The 22,270-nt window shown below is 39.3% G+C and overlaps 1 protein-coding gene across 2 annotated transcripts in view; it reads right to left on the bottom strand.

Annotated features, from left to right (window-relative positions):
* Positions 1 to 22,270, bottom strand: part of LOC122670945 — a 24,153-nt gene extending 1,883 nt beyond the window's left edge. Inside the window, exons 1-3 of one of the 2 annotated variants that reach the window (XM_043867995.1) lie at positions 22,208 to 22,270; positions 19,934 to 19,938; positions 10,969 to 11,653 (exon numbers count right to left, since the gene is read on the bottom strand). In XM_043867995.1, coding sequence (XP_043723930.1) covers positions 11,015 to 11,653; positions 19,934 to 19,938; positions 22,208 to 22,238 — 675 coding nt within the window. In that variant the 5' untranslated portion in view covers positions 22,239 to 22,270 and the 3' untranslated portion in view covers positions 10,969 to 11,014. Of the gene's footprint in view, positions 1 to 10,968; positions 12,261 to 19,933; positions 19,939 to 22,207 lie in introns of those variants that run through there. The other variant, XM_043867993.1, reaches the window with a different exon arrangement.

Here is a 22,270-nt window from a genome sequence, read left to right as displayed (position 1 = left end):
TATGAAATATTATTAAAGACTAAATAATATAAACATCAGAACTACTTTCAACCTGAGACGTCAAGGAAAAATATCACCTCAATTTGCTTGCGCGTCAATTTCCTCAATTCCCTCTAATAGAAGGAGGTGGACCCCATCTTGGGTAGTGTGTTCTGGCAGAGGGTTAAGGTGGTCATTTCCACCCGCTATTAGATGGGATTGAGGAAATTGAGGGGCAGACATATTGAGGGGATAAAGATCCCTTGTACCAAACATCCATGTTTTCTGGTCATGGGAGAAACATTGGAGAAGATGATGTTCATTTTTCTTCAATAATACTGGTTTGGCTATTTTGCCAAGAACAACTAGTTAGCTGTTGCCACTGTATTTGCCAAATGAAATGACAGTTTATGAATACATTGCAATATATGCAGCTATGATCTGAGAATCTCTTTTCTTTGAACAGAAAGGAATAGGATTTATTTCAAACAAACCATCTTCCTTGTCTTGAAAATATCAGAATAGGGTGTATCCAATGCACAAGGCTCCCGCCACTACAGGGTCTGGGGAGGGTTATAGTGTACGCAGCCTTACCCCTGCTTTCACAAAGAGGCTGTTTCCAAACTCAAACCTGTGACCACTTGATCACAATGGAGCAACCTTTACCATTGCATCAAGGCCCGTCCTCAAAGCCATTTACAAAAATAGCCTTTCTGACTTCTTCAACAGTACAAGTTTCCAAAACTGCCCTCTTCTTCATATGTACATTTTCTACCCAAAAACTCCTTTGTGAAATGTCATACTAATTTATTGAACTTCACTTACTAATTTGCCATTCACCAATTCCGCCTTTAAAATTCATACCTTTTATCATATCATGTCAGGTAACACCAAAGGCCCACCCATGCAAAAATGAAGTCCAACAGAAGCAAGGTAGTTAGTTTGTTCATCACACTGGCATGATAGTACTCAACTGCGGAAAACTAGCAAGGCTTATGCCTGCCATCAAATTCGTGCCACATAACTGAATTACTATACACTCTATAAATAGAGGCTCGATAAGCCTTCGTACTCTAAAAGAAGATCAAAGAATTTTTTGATTAGTGCAGTTGATAAACTATGGATATCACAGAAAGGTTTGCTCAAGTTGAAGAGGAAATGCAGCAAGTAGAGAACGACCTGCCAGAGACTCTTCACAGGCTTTTGGGGACACCTGCGCCCGGTAGTTGCGCAAAAACCTGTTAAGAGTCTCCGGCAGTTGAGCAGGTCTCTCAGATAACTTAATTGCAAGTGAGATGCACATCAAAGAAAGAATGTAAGTTATTGAACTTCACATACTAATTTGCTACTCACCAGTTCGATCAGCCTTTAAATTTGATACCATGTTCACACCTTGCCTACCTTGCAAGAAACCCCCCCCCCCTTGCTTTTTTATATGATTTCTGGAATTATTTTAGTTTCAACAGACAGTTTGGGAATTACAATCTTTCTTAATGAAATGCTGTACTCCAAAAAAATACTCCCACCAATGCTACAAAGGTATGCAGAATGAAATCCAAAAAAAATCAAAATTCATGATATGATAGAACCAAGAAATATCAAGAAACTAAAGACACTATCATATTTACTTACAATCGTAAGGCTTCATACTATATATCTGGGAAAACCTTTCTTTAATAGCTAACAATTGACAACTTGCCTGCTTGTCTGCTATCATCCCCCACAGAGAAGGAAAAGAATGTGATTTACGACTTACAGTACTATGAGAATTCCTAGACATGAGTCCCTGGCAGCATTCAAGATTCCCATGCAAACTGAAGTCTCCCAGAACCTGTGAAAATGAGATTCGTACCAGGTTATTATCCTTCTTATTTATTTTCGATAAACCCAGTTCTCCAGAGATCTGAATCAATTAAGCACCATGAATAGAGTATCACAGGTGGAAATAAATAAACAATTAAGCAATCTGAATCAATTAAGTACCCTGGAAGAACTTTTTATTCATTTATTTTATTTCATCTTATTTTTGGGAGGGGAGGTGATGCAGCTCAAAAGAAAAAGAAGGCCAGCAGCAAACCGGGCCATCAAACTGGACATATGGGCCAAGGGCTTAACATTTTTGGTATTCGATTGCAATGTGCCAACTTTATGAGCCCAAATATTAGGGATTTAAGTCTTCTACGGGATTAAGTAGTTATTTTCTATATTTATGTTAGTTATTTAAGTGGTTAGTCCATAGCTTCTAGGAGTAACTATTTTTTATTCTCTCTTTTTATGTGGTAGTTAGCAGAGTAACTAATTTCTAAGTTGCTTATTAGCCAAGTCTCTCCTACACAAGGAGAGATACTAAATATTTATTCATGCTTCAAATTTTATAAATACAAGTAGGGAGAACCATTCCCCGTGATTTTTGCTATTGAAAAAACAACTTGTGTCCTCTATTTGAGAAGCATGCTACTGTGGTGAATCAGCAGCAACCCTAGGTGGTGAAGCATAGGTTGGGTGGTGGTGAATCTTCCCATAGGCCTTGGTGGTAAAGCCAGGTCATATCCCCTCTTTCCTTCTTAACGCCTTTTCCCTACCTTCATTCCAACTTCTATTTTCTGCATTCCAGAACTTTGAAGTTACTTGCGTAGTGTGTTTTCTGCAGTATTTTGGTTCTGAAAGTTGGCTTTCATATCTCAGAATTCTGGGCTATCTTATTGTTGATATTCCATACTTTAATCTCAGTTCTGACCCTATTTTCTCCCTGATCAAATAAGCCTGTGATACACTGTTTCCCTGGTTTCATGACTTCAGTAAAGACCTGCAGTAACAGCAGATGCAACCATCCAACTGGACTCAAATTTTGACAGTTTACTCTCCCCTACATCAGCTATATTCAACCAGGATTTGAAAACCATCAGCTTTTCTGATCTAAAGTTATAGGGATTTCTATTACTTTCTATTTTGTGAATCACCTAGGCTGCTATTTTCTGTCCATGCCCTTTACTCCAGATCCAGCCATTGGATCTTCCTGATTTTTGAAGGGTTGTTTCTACAGGTTATAAGCTACATTCAACCAGCTTTTGCTCTGAAACAGATATCTGGATTTTGAGTTTTGAGTTATTAAGATTCATATAATCTGGTTTCCTAACATGTCACTGCGATCGTATCCTGTGGGCTGCATCTGAACCTACTCTTAGGTCAATCAGATTGCAGTAGGAAGGGGAGGAAGTAATTTAGAACTGCACTGAGATTCTGTTCGTGGATAGAGTTCAAAAGACTATGCAAACTAAATAGCGGATTTGAACCAACATATATATGATAACAGGTTTCCAAAGAAGAACATGGGGATTATTTAGAGACACAATGAAACAAATGCACAATAACATGCCAGGAAGATGTTTCCCAGACATCTGCATTTTCATAAATCCCTTGCAGTCAGGTTGTGGTAGATACGCATGACCACCTCATCAGGATTCTTGCCTTGGATATTGGCTGGATGTATTCTGAAATCTTTTGAAGGAGATCATTCACTTTGTCAGGAAACAAAAATCCTTCACATTCCTTGCTGACGACTATAAAAATTTCATTAGAGATTGTCAATTTTTTTTAATAATGTAAATGTAGTGATGAAATCATCTCACTTTAAGGCCATGAGTTATATAAATATGCAACCATCCATATTTACCATCATTGTACGTCCTCATATATATTTACACATTTGACAAATATCATGTGAGAAGCTCATAAAAATGGACAAGGCCAACCAATGTGTAATATGTATATGAGAAACCATAAACCAAAATGATAAAGCAAGGTGTTTAAGATTTTTCTTTAACCTTTTTGGGTAAAAAATCTAGAATTTTAGTAGGTTGTACTACAAAAACTACTACCACTGTCTTTCTAAGAATATTAAAATATTTGATGTTCACTCAAGCTTAACATTTCTACTGCTTTTAATACAACTTATTGAATGCTTTTTGCAACGACCAATTTTAAATGCCATAATAAGGACGTGTAAGTCCTCAAAGGTTATGGCTGATAATCTACAGCTGTTTTACTGTCTTCAAAGAGCTTGATGTATATGCTCCAGCTTGAAGGAAAGTGTAAATATAAGTCTTTAGTTCTTTCCCTTGTTATGTCAGTAGGGGTAGTTTGGGGTGTGGCTGCTTTTATGCTTAAGTTGTAAGGGTAGTTTAGTCCTGGCAAAGCAAAGGCATAGAGGCTAGCGTGTACTAAGTATACTAATGGGGGGTATACTTGCCTTCGTACTGTCATTTTCTGTTTTATGTAATTGAGTATATTGCTCATGGTAGAGTTCTATTCTATTCTACACTGAGCTCTGGTTTTTGCCTCTCATGATATACTTATATACTGTCATTTTCTGGTTTTTGCCTCTCATGATATACTGTCATTTTCTGTTTTATACAATTGGGATACATCAGGGATCAGCCTTAAGCCCTTATATATTTGCGCTTATCATGGATGATCTAACCAAGAACATTCAAGACGAGGTCCCGTGGTGTATGCTCTTCGCCGATGATACTGTTTTGGTGGATGAGACAAAAGAAGGGATTAACTCTAAGTTAGAGCTTTGGAGGTCAATCTTGGAAACAAGAGGCTTTAAGATTAGTAGAACGAAGACAGAGTATATGATGTGTAATTTTAATCACACTATGATGGATACTAATATGGTGCGAGTTGAGGAAAGAGAGATACCGCAAAGTGACTATTTTAGATATCTGGGGTCAATCATAAATAAAGAAGGTGACATAGAGATGATGTTTCACAGAGAATCAAAGTGGGATCGATGAAGTGGAGAGGTGCGTCCGGAGTGTTGTGTGACCAACGTATTCCTTTAAAGCTTAAAGGAAAGTTCTATAGGACTGTTGTACGACCGGCTATGATGTATGGAGCAGAATGTTGGGCAGTTGAGAAGTGTCATATTGATAAGCTATGTGTAGTAGATATGAGGATGTTAAGATGTATGTGTGGAAAAACAAGGAAGGATAAAGTATGGAATGAACGTATTAGAGTAGACTTGGGAGTTGCCCCAATCAATGACAAGCTTAGAGAGAGTCGTTTAAGGTGGTATGGTTATATTCAACAGAGGCCTAGGGACGCCCCAATAAGGAGGAGTGATATGATTCCAACTGAAGGAGCTAAAAGAGCTAGGGGCAGGCCTAAAATGACCATAGGAGAAGTGGTGAGGAAAGACATGCATATCTTCTCCGTTCTCTTTTTTCTTCTTCTTCTTCCTTCTCTTTTCCTATTCATATCTCTATTGATTGTTTATTGTTTTGGTACTGCTACATGGAATTAGAGCACTCAGCGCTCAATAGCTTCAATTCTTACCTGCATTTTGAGGGTCTTTTTAAGATCTTCCTTACGGTTTACAGTAAGCTATGCTGTCATTGCTTTGTCTGAAACCCTAGTTTATAATACGTGATAACTAGGGTTTCCCATGGTGTTGACGGTGACTACAAGAATGGCTATCCTACTCATATGGAAGAACACTACTTTGAGCTGATCTCTACAAGGGGAGGTAACCTTGTTTTTTGCCTCTTTTGCTGCAATATTGAATAGAAGGTCTCTCCATATCTAACCATGAGTTGGTTGAGAATTTTTGGGGTTTGTTCACATGACCAAAGACCTTATACTGCTCCAAATTTGATGCTGATCCGCAAAGTAATTGATTGAATCTTGAATATTTATAAATTCTGCAACTTTGGGACTTCTGTTTTTGGCAAGGTTCTAAATCTCGGTCTCGGGCCAGGTTTCGGCCAGCCCCAAAAAATAAACCGAGATATGCAAGGTTTTGACCAAATCTCGTTCGAAATTTGGTACTTTCTCCAGGCCAATTTGAAACCTTGGTTTCGAGGCCCAAAAATTCCACTCGACCAAGATATTGACCTTATTTGAGGCCCTGATTTGTTGCTGCAGATTTTCTCTTGCCCTGGTTGTTGATTATTCTTTGTGGTATTGGCACTCTATGGTTCTTTTGTCTCTCCTTCAATAGATCATTAGTTTATGATCTCAAGGTGATACACTGCTGCTGGTTTTGCGTTGATTGTGACTTCTTCACTGGTTACTGATTATCTATATTCATCTGTGACCATATTTGGTTGGTTCCTCTATAGTGTTGCTGCTGCCCTTGTTATTTTTTGTGAATATGGGTGACTCTAAACACTTCCTACGGATAGTGTTAATGTCTAGATTACTACAATTAGCTCAATGGAGCTTCAAATTACTTACTTCGGGCTCAATCTGTTAAAATGTATATTAATGCTAAAGGGAAAAGTATTTGACTTCATCTCCTCCAGCCACCATTTATACAGACTATAAGAATTGGATGCGTGAAAATGACACACTTCTCATGTGGTTATGGAATAGTATGGAACAAACAATTGTTGCCAATATGATGTTCCACACTACAGCTATGGGAGTATGGGATGCTTTGAAGGAAAGCTTCTCTCAGGATAAGAATATGGCTCGTGTCTATGATTTATATAAGAAAATCTTCAGGTTCAAACAAGGAGATCAGTCTGTTGATGAATATTATGGTGCCCTCAAGGGGATGTGAGAGGAACTCAATGTTCATCAACCACTCACCACTGATTTAGAGCTGGTGAAGACATAGAGGGCTGAGTTTCAAGTTGCAAAGTTCTTGTCCGGGTTGAATTCGGATTTGCAACTAGTTAAAGACTAGCTACTTGCTGGTGAAAAGGTGCCTTCTGTGAATGATGCTTTCTGTCGTATTCAACGTATCGTCTCTCTTTCTCATTCCAGAGTTGACTCATCATCTTCTTCCAAGCACTGCATTTGTTACTGGTAAAGTTGGCCATGGTCATGGTTCTAGTTTTCCTAGTAGAGGTTGTGGTTCAGGGGGAGGACAAGGATGTGGCACAGGTGGGCATGGTGGCCAGCAAATTGATCAATCTGTTCGACAGTGCTCATATTGTGGCAAGCCTAATCATATTGTGGATAAATGTTGGGCTAAGTATCGGTGGGTACAACAAAAGCCCTACTAACTCTAAAGCTAGTACCTCATCTGGAGTGAATTCATCAGGATCCTTGTCCCATTATGCTCTGGTAACTCAATTACTTAAGCGTTTTTAGCAGCTTTAGTCATCCACTTCCTCTTCTACTACTATACTTGCCCATTCAGGTAACACTACCCTTTTTACTGCCTCATCTCCTCAATCTTGGATTATTGAATCTGGTGCCTCAAATCACATGACTGGTAAGTCTAACTTGTTTTCCTCCCTTTCAAAAACTCACCATCCCTCGCATGTTATTCTACCTAATGTGATGCAAAGCATCCGGCTGGTTCAAGTCCAGCCCAGGTTCAAGTTCAGACCAGTTCCAGCAGGTTCAAGATCAGTCCAGCTCAAGCCCAGCAATTTCGTGGACTCCTTGGAACAATCTAAGTCTGGCACCACAAGGACTAGCATTTTCTAGTGTCTTTTCATTTTCCTAGGCTAGTAGTTACTCTTACTATGTGTCTTTTCAGTTTCCTAGGTGGAGTTATGAGGTTGTTCATGCTCTCAGGTATTAGTTATTAGTCATTAAGAATCTTTTAGTTTTTCTAAGTCACTTTCTTGGTTGTAGTTCCCTATGTCTTGGTTTTAGTTTCTAGGTGTTGAGAATTCCATTTGACTTTGGAATTCCAACAGTCTCATTATTGCAAATTCATGTATCCAAGAGGTTATTTAGCCTCTTCCTTCTCTATATATTGAAATCGTGGAGGCTGTTTCAGCAGCTAGAAAATAAAAAAGATAATAAAAAAAAACTCTACTCTCTTGTGAGACTACTTGTGGAACTCAAGTATGCTTAGGTGAGACTCCTACAGTGGGCCAAGGTGGGACTCCCACGGCTGGGACACTAGTGGGATTCTACTTGTCTGATCTATCTATCCCTTCTACCATTTCATGTTTAGACCATCAATCACAGCAACCATATCATCAAGTAAGTTCATCAAAGTATCCTATAATCTGTCCCTGCACCCTTCTTTCATTTGCAACCCTTTTCTGCCCATAAAACCCCATCCATAGCCTTCTTTCTCTAACCTCAAACAAACCAGAATCAATCTTGGCTTGTAATCCTTTTAGGTTTGCATTCCGGAGCTGACATTGCTTGCATGGAGTCAAGCATTTGTTTCATAGTAGCAGAAATTTCCACAAGGGATTGGGAGTTATTTTCTTCACCAGACATGGCTTGTAGCCCTTTTAGGTCTGCACCAAATTGGTATCAAAGCCATGTCTGGTGAAGAAAATAACTCCCAATCCCTTGAGGAAATTTTTGCTACTAAAAAATTTCTAGCTGCTAAAACAGCCTCCACAATTTCAATATATAGAGAAGAAAGAGGCTAAATAATCTCTTGGGTACATGAATTTGCAATTATGAGACTATTGGAATTCCAAAGTCAAATGGAATTCCCAACACCTAGAAACTAAAACCAAGACATAGATAACAACCTAAGGACATAGGGAACTACAACCAAGAAAGTGACTTAGAAAAACTAAAAGACTCTTATTGACTAATAACTAATACCTAGGAGCATGAACAACCTCACAACTCCACCTAGGAAATTGAAAAGACACATAGTAAGAGTAAATACTAGCCTAGGAAAATGAAAAGACACAAGAAAATGCTAGTCCTTGTCGGGCCAGACTTAGACTGTTCCAAGGAGTCCACGAAATAGTTGGGCTTGAGCTGGACTGATCTTGAGTTGGGCTTGGTGGCAACTCTCTCCTTCAGTTCTTCTTCTTCTTCTCACTCACTCACGCACACACACACACACACACACAGCGACTCCAGCGAGAAACAGAGAGGGGGTTTCTCACTCCTTCAGTTCTTCTTCTTCTTCTTCTTCTCCTCCCATTGCTTTTACAGTTCTTCTTCTCACTACTCCAGTTCTTCTTCTCACTTCTTCGTCTTCTTCACTTCCGGCGACTCCTCTTCTCCTTTTTTTTTTATAGGTAATATTCAGTTAGTCACAGGCCTTGCAGGCTTGCACAAAGTCACAGAGGGGTTTTTTCTTTTTTCTTTTTTCTTCTTCTTGCCTTGCAGGCTTGCACACAGTCATAGAGAGGGTTTTTTTTTTTCTTTCTTTCTTTCTTCTTCCCTTGCACACACACACACAGAGACAGAGTGGGGGGGTATTGGTAATTTTTTCATGTGACAGCCAAATACACACGGCTGTTGTATTTTTTTTGTTTGGTAAAGCAACACCAACAACAGTGTTTTATATCATGTTTAGTGTTAATATCAAAGTATTTTATATTTGATAGGCTAATCCATGATTTCATATTTTCATATACACTAATGGATATTACACTTTCATGAATTAAACCATAGTAGTACACTTTCATGTTGATTTTTGATGTTATAGGGTATATATTATAGCATACTAAATGACATTAAAAATAGGGAAAATAAAAAATAAAACATGGTCGCCATGATCGCCATGGCGGGCGACATGTCGATATATCGATTACACAGCCCTCCACCGACTTGGATCGCCATGACGACGTGACAACTATGGTCTGAGTATAGAACTATGGCTCATACTCTACTTGAGTTAATGAGGCTGAAATCACTGCTTGAAGAACTTGGTTTTCCTATTACAAGACCTATAAATATATTTTGTGATAATCAAGTTGCTATCTATATTGCTGCCTTGCTGGTAACCCAGTCTTCCATGAGTGAACAAAACACATTGAAGTGGACTGTCAGTTTGTACGAGATGTTGTGATAAGAAAAAGCCTTGTTTCATTTAGCCTTTCGTGATGGTTGTTTCAAGCTAGGCATGGGTGATGTATATGCTCCAGCTTGAGGGTGGAGCGTCGAGATTAGTTTTTAATTCTGTCCATTGTTATGTTGCATGGATAGTTAGGGGTGTGGTTGCTTTTATGTTTAAGTTGTAAGGGTAATTTAATCCTAGTTTATACTAATGGGAGGTATACTTGTCTTTCTACTTTTTATTTCAGTTTTATATAATTGAGTATACTGCTCACAGAAGAGTTCGATTCTATTCAACCGTGAGTTTGGGTTTTTTCCTCTCATGATATATTCTCCATTCTCATTCTTCTTCTCCCTTCGCTTTTCCTGTTCATATCTCTATTGATTGTTTTGGTACTGATTCAGATCTCAATAACAGAATATAACTAACTCGTCCACATAACCACCCCAGAACATAAAACATTAGGTTGCAAGAAAATTAGAAGCAAAACCCCATCTGGTCTCGATAAAAATCATTGACTTGCATGATATAATTTCCAATCAGAAAACGATCGGACAATACACATTATATCTATTCTTTACCACCTGATCCTCAACAAAGATCTTACACAAGTAACCGACTTGCCAATATGAGAAAGCAGTAAATTCTAAAATGACTCTTCTCCCAACAGGCCAACAATAGGTAACCCATGCTCAGGTGTCATGTCAAATGAGAACTTACTTCCACTAAAGGAGTCGAAATGGAGAATATATTCACCAACTCCCAAGTTGTTCTGTTCATTTTGGACTGATCCATACATGAACACAACAATGTGGCCTTGGAAATTTTTACACGCAAATTTGACTGTAAAATCTTCTGTTGCAAAATTTTCCACATCTTGAAGTCACCCTTTGTTGCCTTAGATGGATGACATATTGCCCATGTATCTATGTGGCAATACCCATACATGGTTCTCACAACCATAAGGTAGGGACTGGATAATTCAAATTTGATTAAAATGATGTATAATTATTTTGAATATACCATGTTAAATAAATGGCAAACACGCATTGGAAATTTTTACAATAATATTTTACATCATAATTTACCTACAATAAACAAACAATGGAAAATTTTCAACATCTAAATTTTTTTTTAAAAAAAAATTACTTTCTAACAAAAGTCTTACATGTAAAATTTACAAGGAAATAAAATGCAACCTTAATATCAATTGAAGATAATGTGCCCTGTAGACAGAGAAAGCAAGTAAATACCTGTCAAAATTGTAAGAACAAATTCTACAAATCATCAATCCCAGTTCCCAAGTCATTCCCTGTTACGTTTGTACTCATTCAACAGCTGAGGTAGCTCCTGGTGATACTTCCCAACAAAGTTTTCCAAGAACTTATCTTCACTCAATTTTAGCGCAGAACTAATGCTTTCTTTCTTCATCAGACCCTGGGAGAGAAGAACTTGAATAACAGAATACCTTGGAACAGTTCTCTTCTCCATGCTAAGAAGCAAAATGACTGGGTTCTTGGCAACTTCCTCTGCAGTCCAACTCAATTTGTTCATGAAGAAATCCAATCGCATCCTAAGAATTTTCTCTGACCGAGCCAAACAATTGGGTTGTTTCCTGAACATACAGAGAATCTCATCCTCCGACCATCCAAAACTCCTATAAACCTCCCGTTTTGCTTCCAAGGTAGCCTTATTCATCTGTGACAGCGTGCGGATGGCATGGATAAACATCAAACTCGAAGGGTCACACCCCATTTCCTTGGCTTGTAGGACAACCTCATTAAACTGAGGTTGTTTCCAAGTAAGTAATTGAGGGCGGAGTCTAATTAGTTTCGAAATGCCAGATTCCGGCACCCCCTGATTTCGCAAGATCTCAATATTAGGTTCCATTGCACTTTGAATCCCCGTAGTCCACCTCAACCGACTCAAGGCCACAGCAATATTCTTATCATCATGAAGGAAACTCTTAAGGAACTCCATGGAAATAATTTGGTTTCTCAAATTGGCACTCCCTAGAATGCTTGTGTCTCTATAGAAGATCTTTGCAAGGTTGGGGCCTGAAATACCCATATTAGAGAAAAATTCAATCTTGGGTACCAAGATTTTCTTAGGATCCGCAGAGAGTACCGTTGGGTCCTTGCTAATTAGCTTTGAGATATAGGGTTTGGGTAATCCATAGCTGATTAAGAGGGCAAGAACCGAGTCTGCTTTTGACGTGGATTTGATATTAATCCTCTGGGAGGCTTTAAGAGCAGATTCTTGGGTTAACCCACACTTGTTTATGAGATAATCTACCGTGAGAGACGATTGTTCTGTGGCATTTGAACTAAACCTAAGAGATGAGTTTCCAATAATGGGAAGGAGACATGTTGTTGATGAACTATCAGACCACTTTACATGAAGAAGTTTTCTGCTACAGAAGCTAAACATTCTGGGAGGGTTAATGACTTACAAGGGTTCGGAATCGAACAGGTTCCAAGCATGGACTTCCCAATCTCCTATCGTCTTCGAAGTGGGATGAGCAAGGCTGAAGCTGAAAACCAAGGATTTGAATCTTTAATTTGCAGCAATTGTTACTGGTTAGAGTTTACTAACAACTATAAGACGTTTTGGAAGTGCTTTCCATGATCGAGTATAATCACATGGTAGCAAACGTTTTCAAACATTTTCACCAAAATTTTAAAGAGGGCAAATTGCATCCAAGTACCTAACTTTTTGACAAAATGATATATAGGTATCCAATGTTTTACATATTGTATCTGACTACGAAAACCGGATTTTTGTTAATCCGAATATTTTTTTTTTGTTTTTTTTTCAATTTTACAATTGTGTCTGGCTGTAGGGGGTACGACCAGGCAGCCTTCTTTTTTTCTATTTTTTAATAGAAAAACCTAATAGGAGTTGCAGAACCCACATCATTGCCTCCCCCCCTTTGTCCTCCTTCTTCTTGCAACCTTTACCAATCCCACTCCCTGTTGCATTTGAATTTTTATCTCCTACAATTCTGACACCCTTCAATTCCCCTACAATGCCTCACATGGGAGCTGAAATGACCACTTACCCACTGCCTGGACACACTTCCCAAGGCAGTGGGTAAGTGGTCATTTCACTCCCATGTGAGGGATTGTAGGGAATTGGAGGGTGTCAGAATTGTAGGTGATACCCACCCGCTGCTACCCCCCCTCAACCCATTCCCACCAACTTGCCCCACACTCCCCGTCTCCCCTCTCTCTATTCCTTCCCCGCAACCCCACTTTTGTTGCGATCAATCGCTCACCCCTGCAACTTCTCGACCCCACCCATCGCATTATCCCTCACATGTTATTCTCTGCACTGAGTGCGTATCCTGCGCCAGACACATGAGGATGGGTGAAAAGACCGCCTTGCCCCCATGAATGACTAAAATAATGCACCTATCCCATCCCATGTGTCTGGGCGCAACCTGCGCTCTTGGGCAAAGAACACCATATGTAAAATAGTTTTCTGTCCAAGAGTGTGGCCTACGCCAGCACTCCCATGTGTCTATCTCTCTCCACCTCAAAATAAGGGGGGTATAGATGTCTTTTCATATGGGGAGGAGAGAGATAAACTCATAGAGACCGAATTCTTTTTCCCATAAATGTTTTAAAACATGGTCCAGAATAGGTCTCAATAACCTGGGAATCGGCCTTCAGATTCAGAATTTCAGCGTTTCTGGGGTTTCTAGATATGAATCGACTGTATTGAATTGACCAGAATCGAGTACGAACATGGCCATCCAAATGGGCCGATTCACCAATCCAATTCGGGATTCTTGAAACCTTGTATGTAGTTGAATACAAATATGATCTATTTATTGTTTTGGGAAGGTTAGAAAATGAATCCAAAGAATCGCAGAAACACTTTTAGTTTTTTGCAGAATTCTTGTAGAATTTTATGGTTCTATTGCTCAGCACCAACACAAATGTTGTTTTACTTTAGCACCATTTGGTTAGAAGTAAGGATAATTAAGTGAACTAATTTATTTATTGGTAAATTGAAGTAAAATGAAATGAAAAAATAAAAGAAAATTTTTTAAAAGGGTGTTAGGTTACTTGGAAGTGAAGTGAAGATAACTATAGCTCAATTTGTAATTGGACCTGAATGATGAGAGGATGAAAATCATAAAATTATAGCATATTTCAGAGGCAGTTGGGAAGCAAAAGGTAGTATTCAACTTATGTCAGTCACTTGGAAGAGGGCTATCTAAGTGGCAAATCATTTCGATGATCTCTTCTTAATGTCCAAAATATCTCTCTCCTTCATTCTTACATCAAATCCACCGTCACCATAACCTATTATGTGTCTAATGGGGCCCAATCAAGTGTATGGACAGTAGATTGGTCCAGCCTAATATGGGATAGGTTAGAGAGCTTGATTTAACGCATTCCATCAGCTCTGAAATTTTTGGCATATCAGTTAAGTATTTAACATTTGGTATTAGAGTCGGACACCACGCCATAGAAAGGACTACCTAAAATAGAGTGAAAGCCATCAAGAAAGGACTACCTACTACCAAAAAATGTACCTAATGAGGCCACTCTAGTGCGATCAAGTTCCAAACATAACTCACAGTCGGTGAGTTGAGGAAAACCACCCCAAAGATAGGTTTTTCTTGATGACTTGCCTTCTATGGATTTCAAAATGTACATATGGTCTAGGAAAATTACTCAAAAATACGCACGAAATGAAGTGAATGGAAAAGAAAAATAAAATAAACTCTCTCTCTCTCTCTCTCTCTCTCTCTCTTCTTTTTCACAATTTTTCTTTTCTTTTCTTGACACTCCAAACATAACCCAAAAAGCAAATTTTCAATCTACCTCAAGTACTCTTGCAGTTAATGTTACCGAAAATAAATAACAGACTAGACCTCGTTCAAATGATCCAACCATAGTCCAATCAACCTGGTACCCCCCCCCCCCAAAAAAAAAAAAAAAAGGTTCGTTACCCCTGCTTTTACATAAAGGAGGCTGTTTCCAGATTCGAACCCATGACCACTTGGTCACAATGGAGCAATATTACTGTTGCACCAAGGCCTGCCCCTCCAAGTGTAAGTTAATCATCAAATTCTTAACCTGTGAATAGAGAGAAAATTTGTGCAAAATGGAGACTCAAGCACCTAAGTGTCATTCTGCCAGCTTTAGGATATAGCTGCTGCTGCTATTATAAGCAACAAACACATCATTTCATTTAAAAATGATAATAACAATAATATTAAAAGCAAAAAGAATAAAAAGTCTTCAGATTCATTTTCAGCAGACATACACTGATTAAGATATTATACACTGATCTTAATTAAATTCAGTAAATATCATTTGCACTCTTTAGTAGCTCTTCAGTTATCTTCAGATCAGATATTAAAAATCACTTACTCTTGCTAATCACCAAAATCAGCAATCTCTAACAGTGTCATAATTTCTTGTTCTCTTTGGATGTGCGATGGTTGAGGAATTTACTTGCAGTAAAATGGTACCTTGCCAGAAACATCTCCCCATGATATGGACTTGAAAACCGTCACTGTTTGTGGCAGGCTGACCATATTCATGTTTAGTTCAGGTAGTTGCAGAAATTTCCTCGGTCAATTTTTCTAATTCATTTGCTAGGGAAACTGAAGAATGCCATTTTTTCAGTTTATCACCTTGATCACAAGAATTTGAAGTTAAACCAAGTAATGTGGGAGTTAGGATAAGCTGAACTAGTGCAAGCTGAAGATGATGTGTGAGATTAGATGGGTAAAGTAGATCTCCAATGTTTTTTCTGGTCATGAGAGATACATTGGAGAAGATGATGTTCACTCTCTTTCAATAATACTGATTTGGCTATTGCCAAGAACAACTTTCTTTTGTTGATTAATGAGAATCAGTTTGGTAGCTAGATGTTACCAATGTACTGCAAAGCTTGCTGTTAAATATTCAGCCTGCACATGCATCACCATCTCAATGGAACAGCTCAGGGCCACATCTCAATAGCCTTGGCCAGATGAAGTGACAGCTTATGAATACATTGCAAAACATTCAGCTAAAATCTAAGGACCTCTTTTCTGTCAACAGATAGGGTAGGATTTATTTCAAACTAGACATTATCAAATAAATCATCTTCCTCTTCTCTAAATCACAAGAGCCAACAACAAACTCAGCCTTTTCCCAACTTAATGGGGTCGGTTACATGGATCCAAACAAATCGAAGTAGGGAAAACAGAGGTCTTTAAAAAAAAAAAAAAAGGGGAGGGATGAAGAAATGGAAAGAGGAAATGACAAATGAAAGATGGAACGTACAAAAGAAAAAAGAGAGAAGAAAGATGAAAGTAAGAGGAAAGAGGCACAACCCAGTAAGTCAGGAGAATCTCAGGTAAATGGGGTCTGCTACATGGATCCTTGCCCTCCAATGGGTTCTATCCGAGGTCATACGTGTTACAAGTCTTAGACTATGCATGTCCTTCCTCACAACTTCTCCTATGGTCATTTTAGGCCTGCCCCTAGCTTTTTTAGCTCTTTCAACCGAGATATATCACTCCTCCTTACTAGGACGTCTCTAGGCCTCCGTTGAACGTGACCATATCACCTCAAATAACTCTCTTGGAGGTTGTCATTGATCGGGGCAAATCCCAAGTCAGCTCTAATATGCTCATTCCTTACTTTATCTAATGGGGGGCTGGGAAGGAGAAGAGGGACTCTTGGAAGAAATCAGATTATAGGGGGGGGGGGGGAGAAGAGAAGAAACCGTGAGAAGAAGAAGAAAGGGGGGGGGAAGGAAGAAAGAGAATCCAGGAAGAAATCAGAATTGCAGGGGGGGAAAGAGAAGAAACCGTAAGATGAATAAGGGGGGAGGGGGAAGAAGGAGAAGAGTGCACACGCACACAGCCACAAACTCAATTCGTTCTTCAATAATCTCCCCAACACGTTGGTTACAACCATATAAATAAGAAAAATAAGACTTCAAAAAAAAAACAGGAAACAACTACTCTAGGACTCTTAACAAAAAATAGATAATTTATAACTTGCTAAAACTCATCCTATGAATCCTACCCAAATTAAAAGATCTCCTTACATAGTTATCCCAATAAAATAAATAATAAAATCCTAAATATCTACAAGAATAATACCATATTTGGATCCAATTCATCCCCATCTAGATATGCAAATGGATTTGGGTCGGTCTAAGGTAATGCACCAGTTGGGTCGGCCCGGTCCAAGATTCTCCTGCATCCAATTCTCCCGAAGTTCAAAAAAACTCGTCCACGAGTTTTGTAGAACAAGAGAATCAAAATCGTGAAATTGAGGTCAACTATCAGTTCATGTCCAACTTGTATAAAATCCACGAGCCGAAATTCTTGATTGAAGTAACCATGGGAAAGCACATATTCAAATGGATCAACTAAACGATCAAACGCCACGATTTCTTGATGTTCATCGGCCAACGTCATTGCCTAGATTGAAATCTGATCATGGAATTTCAATTCTTCGATCGGACTGTTGATTTCATTGTGATCTTCAACTGCTTGGGTCAAAATCTGATCATGGAATTTCAATTCTTCGATCAGACCGTCGATTTCATTGTGATCTTCAATTGCCTAGGTCGAAATCTGATCATGGAACTTTAACTCAACCTTCAACAATTCATGGTTTGCTACTCCTATGGCTTTGTCATGTTGTTGGATCTTTAATTCAGTCTTCAACCATTCATGGTTTGCTTGAAGAATTCTTATGGCTTCATCATTTTGTTGAAGTATTCTGGTCCACTGTTCAGGACTCATTGGGGTAGTGGATTGAAAGAGAAGAAAAGAAGGATGGTGTAACAATGGGTGGGGAGGGTAAACTTGGAAACTAATAAAATTAAAGGAGAAAAAGGAAATGAGAGAGAAAGACGGGGGGTATTATGGACATAAAAAAAAATTTAAAAATTGGAAACATAAAGGAACCGTAAAAGAGGGGGGTATACTTGGAATAAAACGAAAATAAGGGAAATTAGAATTAGATTAAAAGGGGAGGGCAGTTTAGGAAATAAAAAAAGGGAAAATTATTTGTACACCCCATGATACTATGGCCCGATTGCCTGATCACCCCAACTTTTCAAACAATTACTTGAACACCCCCTGCATTTTAAGATTTCTTACAACTAACCCCTGTCCGTTAGTCAGTCACCGTTTAGAGATGACGCCATGGGTTAAAAAAATCATACATGTCCAAACTACCCTTTAGAGTTATTCAACTGAAAATTAGGAAGTTAAATGACCAACTTACCCTCCTCCTCCTTCTCCTCTTCTTCTTCTTCAACTTTTCAAACAATTACTTGAACAACCCCTGCATTTTAAGATTTCTTACAACTAGCCCCTGTCCGTTAGTCACCGATTAGTGATGATGTCATGGATTAAAAAAATCATAAATGTCCGAACTACCCTTTAGAGTTATTCAACTGAAAACTACGAAGTTAAATGACCAACTTACCCTCCTCCTCCTTCCTAAAACCCACCCCTACCCCCTGAACTTCACGCCACCCCTGCCGCCGTCCTCCTCTCCACCCCTGCCCCTACCATCCCCCCACTCTTGCCCTGCACTCCTAACGCTGTTTAAACAACACACGCTTTCTCTCTCTCCACCCCTACTCCCAGCACAGAAAGAACACCTCAAAAAATCGTTATTTGTTCGATGGGAGATGAACACCTTTTCATGTCTGTCTTAATTAGTCTCTCTGTGCTGCTGCTTTTCGTTTCTGTCTTAATTAGTGTCTCTTATTAGTCTCCCTGAGATGTGCTGTGCTGCGTGTTCGATGGAGATGGAAATTTGAGATCACAGGGGTAGGCCTAACAGGGGTGAAACATTTCCTTTTCTTCGAACAAGGGTTCAAACTTGGGTTACCAAAAAATAGATTGGGCTGCACCAGACCAGAACTATCACCAGGAAGGATATTGGGACAATCAGAGAAATTGTATGGAGGAAACAGACCATATAGGATAGAATTATGGGAAGTGCATGCATGGGGTTGTAAAGGCCCAGGAAAGGGGAAAGTCCGAGGGGTAGATGCAGAAAAGGTAAGGGTTGAGTAAGAGTGCATGGTTACCGAGACTGGGTGCATCTGGGACTATTAAAGATCTTCAGGTATTGAAAACAGTGAGGGCGGGGGGCAACAGAACGCTCCATCTAGCTCAGGAAGAAGGAAATCACCAATATTGAAAGATCAGTCAGAGACCAGAGGGGGAACATATTCATCCGCAACAGCCATGGCGACTGAGGTAGCCTCGGGTGGTTCATGTAACATTGATCCAGGGGGAGCAGCAACAGTAACAGTTGGTAGAGGGGAGATATCCATCTCAGTGGATGAGGGGGATCCTGTAGAAATTGGGAGAGTGTCTCCTACTATGCCTTGCGGGAAGTTCACCATAAGCGGGGTCATTAAGGCCACACTGTAGAAGCCCAAGGGGGGAAGCTGGGGATTAGGGGATCCTCGCAAAAAAGGGCAAACCGCCATATCATGAAAAATACGGCCACAACAGAAGCAAAGCAAGAACAGTTCATAACGAATAAGGACAGGGACACTTACACCATGGGCGTCTCTGATTTTAGAGGAGACGCAGATGAAGCATTTCTTTTTTAACAGGACCTTGACTATTGCAGAATCCACCGGAAGACCAAGTTCTACTGGGTTGAGCTGGAAATCAATAGCCTGTCCAACACAGGAAATAGCCTAACAGATGGCTCCAGCATTATAGCAGGAGGGAGGGATGTTCTGAACATGAACCCAGAAGGGAATGGAATCCCTCTCAAAAGCGAAGTATGGATCGTTCACCTCAAGGAGGACAAGGTGCAAAAGAAGTTTCTCGTACCATTAAGGGGCACAAAGCAGGATGTCGTCGCGACAAGACTCAGAGATGCACTCCACTTTAGGAGTTTAGTTTAGTTTCTATTTTAATAGTTATTTGTTTCTAATTTCATAGTTTCTATTTATAGAAACCTTGTCATGCTATGTTTCTAATTCTTAGTTTAGTTTCTATTTCCTAGTTTCAAATTTTAGAACATTGTCAAAGTTAGTTTCTATTTCTTTGTAACTTGAGAGGCAAGCTATTGCCCTCTACTAACATTGCTTTGAGCAGGTTTCCTGTCCAAGTGTGTGACATGACGGGCTGTTGAGAGCTGAAACCCGAAGGGCTGAGAGAGCCAAATCTCCTTATCCCCCTTTATCTTCTTCTCCTAACTTCTCATCCTACCCTACTCGGTCTCCTTTGCTGTTGCTGATGCTGAGACACTCCAACCTGCTACTGTGCTACACTCTTGAAGACCTAATCAGCCACTAATCATCCTTGTGAATTGCTGCTACTGCCTCCCATCAATAGAGGGTTGCAGTCCTCCAGCGATTCCAGTTTCTGCCCAGATTATCCAGCAAACTTCAAGTGCTAATATCTCTACAACCAAGGCTCATACTCAGCAGAGGATTAGAGAGCAGAATCACACAATCAAGGGCTACACTCGATCCCAAGTTTGGTGTTCTAAATTCCACTGGTTTGGGAGATCTGTCCTAACCTTCTATTTTGGGATTCCCTTCATATCTCCCTTGTTAGCCATCAGAACTGGCTGAGATTTGGAGCACAAGACCTACCCAGCCCCTGCTCCATTTGATCATAGTTTGACACCAAACTGCTGGCTGGATTGCCTAGCATTTGTTACCTTCTATTTTGGTCTATACCTTCTAATTCTGATTTGCTTCCATTATTGATGATCTGCTGCAACTATTAATGATCCTACTGTAGAGTGGTTCTTTGTGAACCCCTTCTACATTATTAACACTTCTACCGCTTCTAATACAACATATTGTCTGCTTTTTGCAATGACCATTCTTAAATGCCATAATAAGGACGCGTAAGTCCTCAAGGGCTGCGACTTAGATTATACAGCTGTTTTACTGTCCTCAAAGATATCAATAACAGACTCTAACCAACTCGTCCACATACCACCCCAGAACATAAAACATTAGGTTGCAAGAAAATAAGAGCAAAACTCCACCTGGTCTCAATAAAAATCATTGACTTGCATGACATAATTGCCAATCAGAAGCAATCGGACAACACACATTATATCGTTCTTTACTACTTGATACTGTCATCCTCAACAAAGATCAAACACAAGTAACCAACTTGCCACTATGAGAAACCAGTATTTTGGAATGACTCTTCTCCCAGCAATAGGTAACCCATGCTCAAGTTGAATGTCAACTGAGAGCTTATTTCCAGTAAAAGAGTTGAAATGGAGAATCTACTCACTAACTCCTACGTTGTTGTGTTCATTATGGACAGATACACACGTGAACACAACGGCCTATTGGGCCTTGGAAAATTTCACATGCAATTTGACCATAATATCTTCCTTTGTAAAAAATTTAACAGCTTGAAGTCACCCTTTGTTGCCTTAGTGGAAGACATACAGCCCATGTATCTATGGGTCCCATGTGACCATACCCATACATGGTTCTCGCAAGTCACAACCATACAGTAGGGACTCGATATTTCAAATTTGATTAAAATAATGTTTTGTATAATTATAATTATTTAATTACACCATGTTAAATAAATGGCAAACAAACATTGGAAAAGCATACAACGATATTTTACATCATATGACTCCTATAAACAAACATTCAAAATTTTTCTACATCTAAAATTTTACCTTTAAAAAATTTTACATGTAATGTATTCCAAATGAAAGTTTTACTTGCAAAATTGTACACATAAACAAAATGAATGTTAGCTGTAGACAGAGAAAGAAAATAAATATCATCAAGTACAAAAATGCAAATACCTGTCAAAATAGTAAGAAACAAATTCTACAAATCATCAATCCCAGTTCCCAGGTCATCCCATGCTACGTTTGTACTCCTTCAACAGCTCAGGTAGCTCCTGGTTATACTTCCTAACAAAGTTTTTCAAGAACTTATCTTCATTCATTATCAGCGCAGAACTAATGCTTTGTTTCTTCATCAGACCCTTGGAGAGAAGAACTTGAAGAACAGAACACCTTGGAACAGTTCTCTTCTCCATGCTAAGAAGCAAAATGACTGGGTTCTTGGCAATTTCCGCTGCAGTCAAACTCAGTTTGTTCATGAAGAAATCCAATCGCATCCTAAGAATTGTCTCTGCGCGAGTCAAACAATAGGGTTGTTTTCTGAACACGCATAGAATCTCATCCTCCGACCATCCAAAACTCCTAAAAACCTCCATTTTAGCTTCCAACGTAGCATTCATCTGTGTCAGCGTGCGGAAGGCATGGATAAACATCAAACTCGAGGGTTCAAACCCCATTTCCTTGGCTTGCAGGACAGCCTCATTAAACCGAGGTTGTTTCAACATAAGTAATTGAGGGCATAGTATAATTATTTTCAAAATCCCAGATTCCGGCACCCCCTGATTTCGCAAGATATCAATATTAGGTTTCATTACACTTGGTATCCCACTAATCCACCTCAACCGACGCAAGGCCACAGCAATATTCTTACCATCATGAAGGAAACTCTTAAGGAACTCCATGGAAGGAATAATTTGGTTTCTCAAACTGACAC

Source organism: Telopea speciosissima, chromosome 8 (genome assembly GCF_018873765.1).
Source record: "Telopea speciosissima isolate NSW1024214 ecotype Mountain lineage chromosome 8, Tspe_v1, whole genome shotgun sequence".
Taxonomy (NCBI): domain Eukaryota; kingdom Viridiplantae; phylum Streptophyta; class Magnoliopsida; order Proteales; family Proteaceae; genus Telopea; species Telopea speciosissima.
Note: the sequence above shows the minus strand (reverse complement) of the source record. Positions and strands in the feature narration are given on the sequence as shown.